The 11,283-nt window shown below is 34.4% G+C and overlaps 1 protein-coding gene across 1 annotated transcript; it reads left to right on the forward strand.

Moving 5' to 3' along the window:
• Positions 1-4,167: 4,167 nt before the first annotated feature.
• On the forward strand, positions 4,168-8,742 carry LOC108486571 (uncharacterized). The gene is made up of 10 exons (XM_017790692.2): positions 4,168-4,427; positions 4,901-5,889; positions 6,482-6,566; positions 6,659-6,754; positions 6,860-7,012; positions 7,109-7,216; positions 7,359-7,478; positions 7,631-7,756; positions 7,849-7,932; positions 8,416-8,742. The coding sequence occupies exons 2-10, from the start codon at positions 4,922-4,924 to the stop codon at positions 8,539-8,541; spliced, it is 1,866 nt and encodes a 621-aa protein (XP_017646181.1). The 5' UTR covers positions 4,168-4,427; positions 4,901-4,921; the 3' UTR covers positions 8,542-8,742.
• Positions 8,743-11,283: the final 2,541 nt, after the last annotated feature.

Raw genomic sequence — 11,283 nt, forward strand, 5'->3', positions numbered from 1 at the left:
GTGATGCAGCATAAAACATGATTACGGTGTAAAACGCAGTGTTCCGTTACTTCAGAAATTTGCCGACACGTGGGGTACATTGTAACTCCAGAAACGCAATTTTAATGGATTTTCTTTTCTTGTCTCTTAACTCCCACAAAATGTCTTAAAACCTCAAGTAAAAACATTGCCGTGACGTGGTATTATTTTATTTCGGTCTAATTCTGTATTCAGTCCCTATATGTTTTAGACTTTTGATGTAACACCCCTCACCCTTATCCAACGCTGGGACAGGGTTTGAGGTGTTACTGGACTTAAACTCAACCAATATTAGAAAATCGAGCCATAAAATTTTGATCAATTTAAAACTTTTCATTTCATATGCAATTTGTCCCTTAATTGGGCTTACGAGGCCTAAAACATACATTCGAGGTGGTTCGGGACCAAATCAGGGCTCAAGAAAACTTAGAAAATTTCATGCTTTAAGGCTCCACACTCCGTGTGGGTATAGGGCACACGCCCATGTGCTTGGGACACGCCCATGTCCTGCACCCGTATGGCCAATTTAATTTTTTTACAATTTTTCATAAAACAAATGCAGACTCCACACGGCCTGGACACACGCCCGTGTCTTTTCACACGGCCACAACACGCCCGTGGCGCAGCCCGTGTGCAAAAACCTAGGTATTCTGTTTCTGATGTCAGCATTACACAACCATGGTACACGCCCGTGTACTAGGCTGTACCCTCCACACGGCTGAGACACACGGCCGTGTCTCTGCCCGTGTGACCCTTACCATGCATTCTGACTTGAAATTTCTAGGTACAGGGATGCACGGCCTTCTCGCACGCCCATAGGGCTGATCATATATCACACACGGCCTAGACACACGCCCGTGTGTCTACCCATGTGGACGATATGAGGCTATCTACCAAGCCTCTTTGCCATCCTAGTGTACCTATTTTCATGTCAATACCAACCAATACCAAAAGAAGCATAATAGACATTCATTCAACCATGAAGATGCTTCTTTTATAGATTCAAAATGAAAGCCATCATTCAAAGCTCAATGTAAAGAGTAGAATCTATTTTAGACCAACACATTTGGTCAATTCTCAAAGACACAAAATAATAAGGTCTAGCCCTATACATGCCATAATCAAAAATATAAATCCAACTATACCAAGTATTACGGCTGATAGTGTGATCGATATCTCTGACTCCAAAGGATCCTTGAGCAAACAAATCGGCACTGAAAGAAAAGGGAAAAGAAAGAGAGTAAGCATAAAGCTTAGTAAGTTGCATATAAATAAATATACAACAACAATTTCACCTCTAGTCATCATACTCATAGCACAAAGATAGGCATAAGCTTGACTTACTCATTTTCGTCTACTCTAGTCACATTTTCTATTTTGTGTTCATTCTCATGCATACCAAATAGGTACCTATACCACTTACAGCATTATTATACTTTCCTTACTATCTCACTTTCATAACTTTTAAAGTTAAGCCTTTCGGAATACTACTGAATATTCTATAAGCCTCAATCATAGGAAAAGTTGCCGATGCCATGTCCCAGACATAGTCTTACATTGGCTATCATCATCGAGGCCGATGCCATGTCCCAGACATGGTCTTATACTAGCTTTCGTATATACGTGTTGATGCATGTCCCAGACATGTCTTACACTAGCACAACTCTTAGCCGATGCATGTCCCAGACACGTCTTACACTGGCTATCATCGTCAAGGCCGATGTATGTCCCAAACATGTCTTACACTGGCACTCATCTCTACGCCAATGCCATGTCCCAGACATGGTCTTACACTAGCACTCATAATATGGCCGATGCATGTCCCAGACATGTCTTACACTGGCACACAAGAAATCCTAATGTTATGGCATGAATATCCGGTTTGTTTCCTAGGGTCCCAACTAGATCTTTCTACTATCTCAATCGTTAATATGTATTCTCAGTTCACAATCTAGCAATCCATATCATATCAATTCAATGAAAATTCGAATACATACATTAACAATGTATTTTTATTATTTATATACAACTTACCTCGGCTTACAAAATGTACTCGACTAGTCGGTTTAGTCGATTTGCTTGACTTTCCCCCGATCTAGGTTCGAATTCGGTAAATCTTGATCTATAATAGCAAAAATGCACTCTTTTAATCACTAATTACAATTAGGCAATCATAAATTCATTATTTTTGGTAAAATGACTATTTTTCCCCTAGACTTTGGCAATTTGACCATTTTACCCTTATGTACGAAATTCAATTTTTATCGAATTTCCTCTTATCTTAGGCCTAGCCGACCCCTTTTTACTCTTATAGCTACCCCAATTTCTCACTATTTCACACACTTACCACATATTTTGCAACTTATGCAAAATAGCCCCTTTAGGTGTTTTCAGCTACCCCAATTTCTCACTATTTCACACACTTACCACATATTTTGCAACTTATGCAAAATAGCCCCTTTAGGTGTTTTCATGCTAACACTTTTCACAAAAGTTGTTTAGAACTCTTCTAAGATTCATCTTCTTCCATAAAATTTCAGAAAACAACATAAACTCTCTCATGGTCAATCCCTAGACTTATCACCATTTTTCAAAATAGTCCTATCATTTGAAAGCCCATGACACAAGCATGCCAAAAATGTAAAAATCATTAAGAAAATCATCAAGATCACTTACATTATGAGAGGAATAAGTTACTGCAAATTTTCAACTTTCAAACCTCCATATTTGCTGATATTTTTGGTGGAGAGAAGGGATGGAGAAGAAGAAAAATAATAGCTAGGCTTTTAGACAGTATTTTTACCAAATCATGACATCACTTACCTAAACCTTGACTATTTGTTTAAAATTCATCTCATGGCCGGCCAACACAATTAAAAAGGGTATAATTGCCCTTTAAAATCCCTCAATTTTAGTTCTCTAGCTATTTAACACATTTGGGTACTAAAATGCAATTTTTGTCTTTTATGTGATTTAGTCCTTTTTTGCAATCGGGCTCACAAACATTAAAATTAACTCCCCAAATTTTTCATGCACTAATATAATCATACTATAACTTCATGATAAATAATAAAAATAATTTTCTCAACTTTAGATTTGTGGTCCTGAGACCCTTTGTTTCGACTAGGCCCTAATTAGAACATTACATTTGAAACTTAATTTATTTATTTTTTAATTTCAAAAATTTAATTTTTTTACTTATATGATTTGAAAATTAGAATTCAATTGTTGGTTGAGTGTTAGTTCGGTTGTTATAGATATTATTACAAGTGCAGGAGAAGTTCAAGTGCATACTAAAGTGTATTTATTTTCTTATTTAAGAGTTAGATAGGGATTATGAGTAATTTTAAATATTGTATAAAAATTAAAATTCAATTGGTAATATTATTAGCTCACTTGATAAACTTAAAACTAAGTCTTGAATTTTTAAAGTTGAATTTAATAAGTATTTAATTTGAATTATAAAATTGCTTCATCAAATTAAATGTTAAATATAAATATATTGTTCGTTTAATGTAAATGTTAAATTTTGAATGTTTTATTTTATATTTTTACCATTTATATGAATTTAAGTATAAAAATATTTTATATAAATTAAATTTTTAAATATAAAATATCATAAATTAAAAATAAATATTTTTAAAATGTCCAAATTAATAATAAAAATAATTATTTTAAATTATTATGGATTGATTTATAATTTAAAGATGAATGGATAATGAAAAGACAAAAATAAAAGTATAAATTGAATAAATGTATTTTTTATTAAGTGCATCCCTCATTTTATTTTTCAATAGTTTTTTAAAAGTATAATAAGTATAAATATAAATTCAAGAAGCCATAATTATTAAATTATTATAAATAAATAGTTTGGATAATTACAATGCAAAATTAAACAATAATATCACAAATATATTAAAATTAATACAATTTAGACTAAAGTTAATAGATTAATAGAATTAAAATTCATCCATAATAACCGCACATAAAAAGACTCAATACCTATACATAAAATTGTGCATAATCCTTTATACTTTATATTTGCTATTATGGTTAAAAATTAAATCCCTAAAATTTTTTCAATAAATTATCAAACATAACATTATTTTAAATTAGGGAGTAAATTCATAAAGAAAGTAGAGTCATATTTAAAAAGCTTTTTTTTTTTTTAACAGTGGCGTGCGCCCATTTTTGTCTCGTTGAAGAAATCTGGTCAAGCCCAGATTCACTTTTTATTACCCTTCCAAAAACTCCATTTTTTAAAAATTTTATTTAATTAAACTACCTATATATACACCCACACCATAAACATTTTCTCAAATTTTTTTTTTTCTCTTTCAAATTAACCTCTTGTATTCTTTTATCTTTCTTTTTCTTTTTGTAGGATTTTAAAGATTTCCAAGAAACAGGTATTTTCCCTTTTTATTAACTTTTTTCAGTGTTTATATGAATCTGCTTTATGTTGATTTTGTTTAATTTTTTTTCATTTCTATGCTTGCGTTGAGGTTTATCTTTGATTGTGATTCGGTGATCTAAGAATCGGCTTGAATTCGAACCTAGTTTCGTAGACTTTTAGGTTGAATTTCCATTGCGGATCATGATTTTCTTTCTTTTTTTAATAATTATTATTTTTCCTTAAAGAAAAGATCAAATCGATCATTTTAAAAACTCGTTTTTAAAGTCTTTTGCTTGTTTCAACGAATAATTTTCAAAGTCCATGCTTTGTTACTTTAATTATTGAAACATGTCTCGTGATGTTCTGAACTAATATAGGATATGTTTTTCTAAAGGATAGAGAAAAAAACGTTAAGTTTTTTGTTTGAAAAGTCATTTAAATTTGTTGGGCATTTGAAATTTTGAGCTTTCTTTGATTTTATTGCAGGAGATTTATTGAGATTAAAGTATGTTAGAGCAGTTGCTGATATTTACCAGAGGAGGGTTAATCCTCTGGACTTGTAAAGAGCTAGGAAATGCTCTTAAAGGGTCACCAATTGACACCTTGATCCGGTCCTGTCTTTTGGAGGAACGGTCTGGTGCAGCATCATATAGCTATGATGCCCCAGGAGCTTCTTATACCCTCAAGTGGACATTCCATAATGAGCTTGGCCTTGTATTCGTTGCTGTGTATCAACGTATTCTCCATCTTTTGTATGTGGATGAGCTTCTTGCAATGGTCAGACGTGAGTTTTCGGAGATTTATGATCCAAAAAGGATGGTCTATAATGACTTCGATGAAACTTTTAGGCAGCTTAGGAGGGAGGCAGAAGCTAGGGCTGAGGAGTTAAAGAAATCAAAACAGACGGATAAGCCTGTCAATAATAAAAAGAAGCAAGGGCTGGTGCAGAAAGCTGGTTCTGATAAAGGAAGTAAGAAGAGTGAGGGTAGCTTGGCTACTGATGGTGGGGATGGTGATAAAGCGAAAGGTCGTAAATTGGAGAATGGACACTCCAATGGTAATCATGTTGAGATGGAAGAACCTAGGGCAGGTGTTGTTAATGGTAAAGAAAATACTAGCTCCAATATTAGTGCTTTTGATGTAAGTAAGCTTCAGAAAAGAACTAAAGGTGTAAAGAAAACTGATACTGTTGTTAACAAGGGTTCCAAGCCGGACCCTAAGAAAAAGGCTACAAAGAAGAATAGAGTTTGGGATGATGCACCTCCGGAGGAAAAACTGGACTTTACTGATCCAGTGGATGGAAATGGGAGTGGAAATGACAATATAGAAGTTGTTGCAGCAAATCAAGGCGAAAGTATGATGGACATAGAAGAGATTATCAGCAGTGATAGTGAAGGTGAAGTAGATGACAACGTGCAGAAGGATAGCAAGCCTGAAGCTAAGAAAAAGGGTTGGTTTTCTTCTATGTTCCAGAGGTAATTTATTGATGTAGTTCCATCATTTTGGTCCTTATTTTTATTGTTGGACACATCTATTCTTTGAAATTGGAGGGCCCTACCCCCTTCCCCCCTTTTTTTTTTTTAATCCATAGCTTATATTGTGTTCACTGTTCAGATGTTTGTCACAAAGTATGTCCTCATTACTTTTTATTTATTGTTCATAAAGCCACTTTCAACAGGAGCTGCAGATGTGGTTTAATGAGTGGATCACTTCAATGTTGTTATTATGTGGCTCAGTAGTAAACTGTGCAGGAGGTGGCATAAGTAGTCAATTTTTGAGATTTCTTCTCTTAGGCTTTACCAGTTAAAGAATGAAATAGTTAGACATCATTTTTTCATTCATTGTTACTTATTCTAGCCAAAAAGAGTTTTGAGTCTTTTTTGTTTCTCATCTTATCTTAAGATGACTCTTATTGTGCTAGCTTTAATTTGGAAAAAGTCCTATATGCTCCTAGGACATGTTTCATGTGGGCTTTATACAACTTGCATGAGAAGCTTTAAACATCACCATTGTTGAATTTACCATGCAATTGCATCATTTATTTTTTATCTATTTTGTTGGGCTCAGTATTGCTGGAAAGGCTAATTTGGAGAAGGAAGACCTAGAACCAGCTTTGAAGGCTCTCAAAGATGGGCTTATGACCAAGAATGTGGTATGTCTTCTGCTAATTTGACATACTTGATTTCTGATGTATTAGTGCGTCTGAACATTCTGAGGAACTTCCATTTTATGTGGCATTTACAGGCTGAAGAGATAGCTGAGAAGCTTTGTGAATCAGTAGCTGCAAGTCTTGAAGGGAAAAAGCTGGCCTCATTCACAAGGGTCTCTTCGACTGTTCGGGTCTGCAAATTTTCCAACATAACTTTTCTTTGTTCTTTTTCTTTTAGCTTTCCTGCCTTTTAATTTTCTATAACTTTACTTGTGTATTGTAATCCGTGACTGCAGGCTGCCATGGAAGATGCCCTTGTTCGTATTTTAACCCCCAGGCGCTCCATTGACATACTGAGGGATGTACATGCTGCCAAGGAACAGAGGAAGCCATATGTTGTTGTCTTTGTTGGCGTTAACGGAGTTGGGAAATCAACTAATCTCGCCAAGGTTAAGCTGATTTAACTGCTCTATATACAGTTTTGTACGTAGGGACATGCTTTCTGGTACAGTTGGCTAACCTTCAAATTCAATGTTGTTTTGTAGGTTGCTTACTGGCTTCTGCAGCACAATGTTAGTGTTATGATGGCTGCTTGTGATACATTCCGTTCTGGTGCTGTTGAGCAGTTGAGAACACATGCACGTAGACTCCAGGTATCACATCAATCTTAAATGTTATATTTTCGACACATTTGGCGCCATTATTTTCAAAAGCTGATTGTTTCATGTACCAACATGTATTATTGGCATAGCTACAGTTTTTTTTATCTGACTTGCTACTTGTTGCCCTTGTCAGATTCCTATTTTTGAGAAAGGATACGAGAAAGATCCTGCAATTGTAGCAAAGGAAGCAATTCAGGAGGCCACTCGTAATGGTTCTGATGTTGTTCTCGTCGATACTGCTGGTCGGATGCAGGTATCTTCTAAATCAGTTTATTTATTTTTGTACACTTTATAATTTAGCGTATTGCTTGGTGTGTGTTCTCTTCATAATTTTCATTTCTTTCTGAAGCCTGAATAAAAAAAATTATTGTACCTCTATAAGGATATTTATATTATGCTTATCAGGATAATGAACCACTAATGAGAGCCCTCTCAAAGCTTATATACCTCAACAATCCAGATCTAGTCTTATTTGTGGGAGAGGCACTAGTTGGAAATGATGCTGTTGACCAGTTATCAAAATTCAATCAGGTTTTACTTCCATATTTAAGCATTTGTATTTTCTAGTATTATACCTATTTGTTGTACCTATATATAAAGCTTTGCCCTGTTTTTTCTTGCAGAAATTGGCTGACCTCTCTACTTCTCCTACTCCTAGATTGATAGATGGGATTCTGCTCACCAAATTTGACACTATTGATGATAAGGTAAAATTTGATAAGGTTTTCCTATTGGAATGCACTGACAGTGTTTTATTTTTTGTGACGACTTATCTTCTGGTTCCGTGATGGTGTACCACCAATGCATCAAAATATAGATATAGATTTTTTAGAGTTAATTGCAGCAAACGGCACTAAACTATTGCTTGAATTTTAAATTTTTATGTTTTAAACTTCTAAACAAATAGAGTCTTCAAAGAATTTATTGTATTAGTTAGGTCTTTCCGTCAGTGTTGAATGTCAGTTTTATCCGACTGAACGTGAAAGATATGTACTTACTATATGGATTAAAAAATAATATCGTTAAAAATTAGGCTGACGGATTGAACTATATGTCTATAGAGTGGGTTGATTCATATGTTAATAGTTAGATGTAAAATAATGTGACAACGTTGATCTTTTGAGTTGGTCGGAGTTTACCAGCCTGCCATTAATGTGTTAGTTTTGTGATGCAACTGAAAATTGGTGTAGGTTGGAGCGGCGTTGTCAATGGTGTACATATCGGGAGCACCGGTGATGTTTGTCGGGTGTGGCCAGTCATATACAGACCTGAAGAAGCTTAACGTCAAATCAATAGTCAAGACACTGCTGAAATGAGTGAATGCACGGTGGGATAAAAGAACGAAAAAGAAAAACTCATAAATGCATTTTCAATGCTCCACTCTTTTATGACTTTGTTTTCTTTGATTGCGAGTTTGAGTGTTATTTCAATGCAGGTGCTTCAATCCCTTATTAAATTACACGTTTTAAAACTGTTAGTATTTATAATTATTTTGACTATTTTCTTTTCTTTAAAAATTAAGTTATTGAAATTTCACAAAATTGGAAAATAATTAGAAAAGAAGTATAAGATATTAAAAATTAGGGCCAAGCATAAAAATCAAAAGATTAAAATGTTAAATAAGTCTTCTAATAATATTTAAAAATAATTTTTTATTGAGAAGTGCATTCAACTGAACAGTTTGAATTATGATTAGTAATTAATTGAGTTTTTGAAATTATTTTTCCTTCAGTTAAAAGTAACGGTTGACATGATTACTTGTTTAATTTTAATTTTTAAAAAATTATTGTTGAAAATTTATTAAATATTATATATTATTTATATAATTTTAGAAATTATTAGAGATAAAAATTATATGGAACGAATATGCTCTTGGAGGAAAATGACTCAATCTTTTCAATTTTTTGTTATTTCGGTTGAATAAGTGTAAGGCGTTTGTGGTTTCAATTACCAAAACATTGTGTTTTAATTTCTTTAGTTAAACGGTGCGTTGAAGGATATTTTACACGCACTGTTTTGGTCCATGTCTTTTAATTGAAACAATACATTTTGATAAAAGTTGTTTTGACAGTTATTAATCTGTTTTGATCCGTTATTCTCTTATTTTAGCACCAATCAAGCTAAAGGGAAAATGATTATGGAATGATAGTCATGACTTTTCTCTTTACTCTCATTTTCTTCCTCTAAATTTTTTTCTCTACTTCTTTTCCTGTAATTTTTCTTCTCAAAATTTTCATTTTTAACAAAGGTATCAGAGCCTAGCAATCTTCATGGCCAACAAGAGTATGACGACACGCTTATAGAAGGACATTAACCAATTGCAATAGGAGTTTTCTCAGCTAGATGTCGAACTTGATGTTTGTTTTCAAGAGATACAAATGACTTTGAAAAGAGAGCTGCAATCTCTCTTGGATCAGTACATCGGAAAAGGTTCCACCTTATCAGAAATGGGACTTAGAGGAGCATCCTCTCGGTTAGTAGCCTAGAAATTTTAACCAGAGGTTTTAAAATGGAGTGCCCTTGTTTCACTAGAGTTGACTTCAGGGGTTGGTGGTCTAAGCTGGAGCAGTTTTTTGAAGTTGAATCAGCTCTTGACCATGCCAAAGTTCGAAAGGTGATGCTGTATATTAAAGGAAAGCTCTGGATTGGCACCATTTTTTTCTCAACATTAGGGAAACCTTCAACAACTAACATGGGAGATTTATGCAAGTAGTCTCCAGGATCATTTTGGATCTGACACTTATTTGGATCCCATTGAAGAGTTGGTTTCTCTTAAACAACACGGTATAGTGGATCAGTACCACGATCTATTTGTAAGTCTTCTGAACCAGTTGCATTTACCAGAAAGCTTGCATTGAGTATTTTCATTAGTAATTTGAAGTGAGAGATATGCCAATATTTATGGTTATTTAAGCCTCACACACTAGTGGAGGGCTTTAAAATAGCTAGGTAAGTTGAGGGTCTTAGGGCTTGTCCTTATAGAAAGGCCCCTCTGATCAGTAGTAGGGGGTGTTTTAAACCTTATCTACACAGTTTTAAAGATTATGTTTCTGTCCATTCTCTAATAGAGGTCAAAAAGAATTTGCCAACAACTGTAACTCTTAAACTTCCTACTACTAAGTCACTATCTCAGACTAAAATGGAAGATCAAAAAGGGAATGGATTGTGCTTTTAGTGTGCCTCTAAGCACACTCAAAGGCATAAGTGTATTAAGTCTCAACTATATCAGTTCATGATAGAAACTTCTATTAAGTCTAAAGTGGATACTAAGTTCCAACCTCTTGTGGTGCTCCAAGATTGCCCTGATCAGCTTGAATTAGTGGATTCAGAATCTAAGGCAACCTCACCAATTCTGTTTATACATGCTTTTAAGGAATCCTAAAGGCATAATACCATGCATTTGGCAGCTACTATCAACCAGCAGGAGGTTATAATATTAGTTGATTCAGGAAGTACTCACAACTTTGTTAATTACAAGTTGACTAAGAGATTAGTTTTGCTTGTTACACCATCCAACCAGCTGAAGGTGATGATTGTTGATTGAGGGAGTTTGGCTACTTAAGGAATTTACAAGTCTATTTTGTGGGAATCTCAAGGACACAAATTTGAAACTGGCTTTATGGTCTATCTGTCAAATGATGTGATTTAGTACTTGGAATTCAATGGCTTTTGTCCTTAGGTTTGATTGTTTGGAACTTCGCTGCTCTCATCATGCTATTCAAGTATAAAGGCAACTCTTGTTCTTTACAAGGGATCATTCCCGGAGGTCTTCAGTTGTTGACATGTCCCCAAATGTCCAAGTGTTTCACCTTATTGGATAAGGGTCCCAGTCCAATGCTTTTGGCTTTAAACAGTCATACAGTGCTCCATATGACTTCACAAGATCTTCTACTAGATTTACAACAATTATTGGTCGGCTTTGAAGATGTTGTTCAAATACCAAAAGAACTCCCTCCCCATAAGCTGCATAACCATCGAATTCTACTAATGGATGAGACTAAGGTGGTCAAGATTTGACCCTGTAGATATCCCTCTTTTTAAAAGGCAAAAATTAAAAA

The sequence above is a fragment of the Gossypium arboreum genome, chromosome 6 (genome assembly GCF_025698485.1).
Source record: "Gossypium arboreum isolate Shixiya-1 chromosome 6, ASM2569848v2, whole genome shotgun sequence".
NCBI classification, from domain to species: Eukaryota; Viridiplantae; Streptophyta; class Magnoliopsida; order Malvales; family Malvaceae; genus Gossypium; species Gossypium arboreum.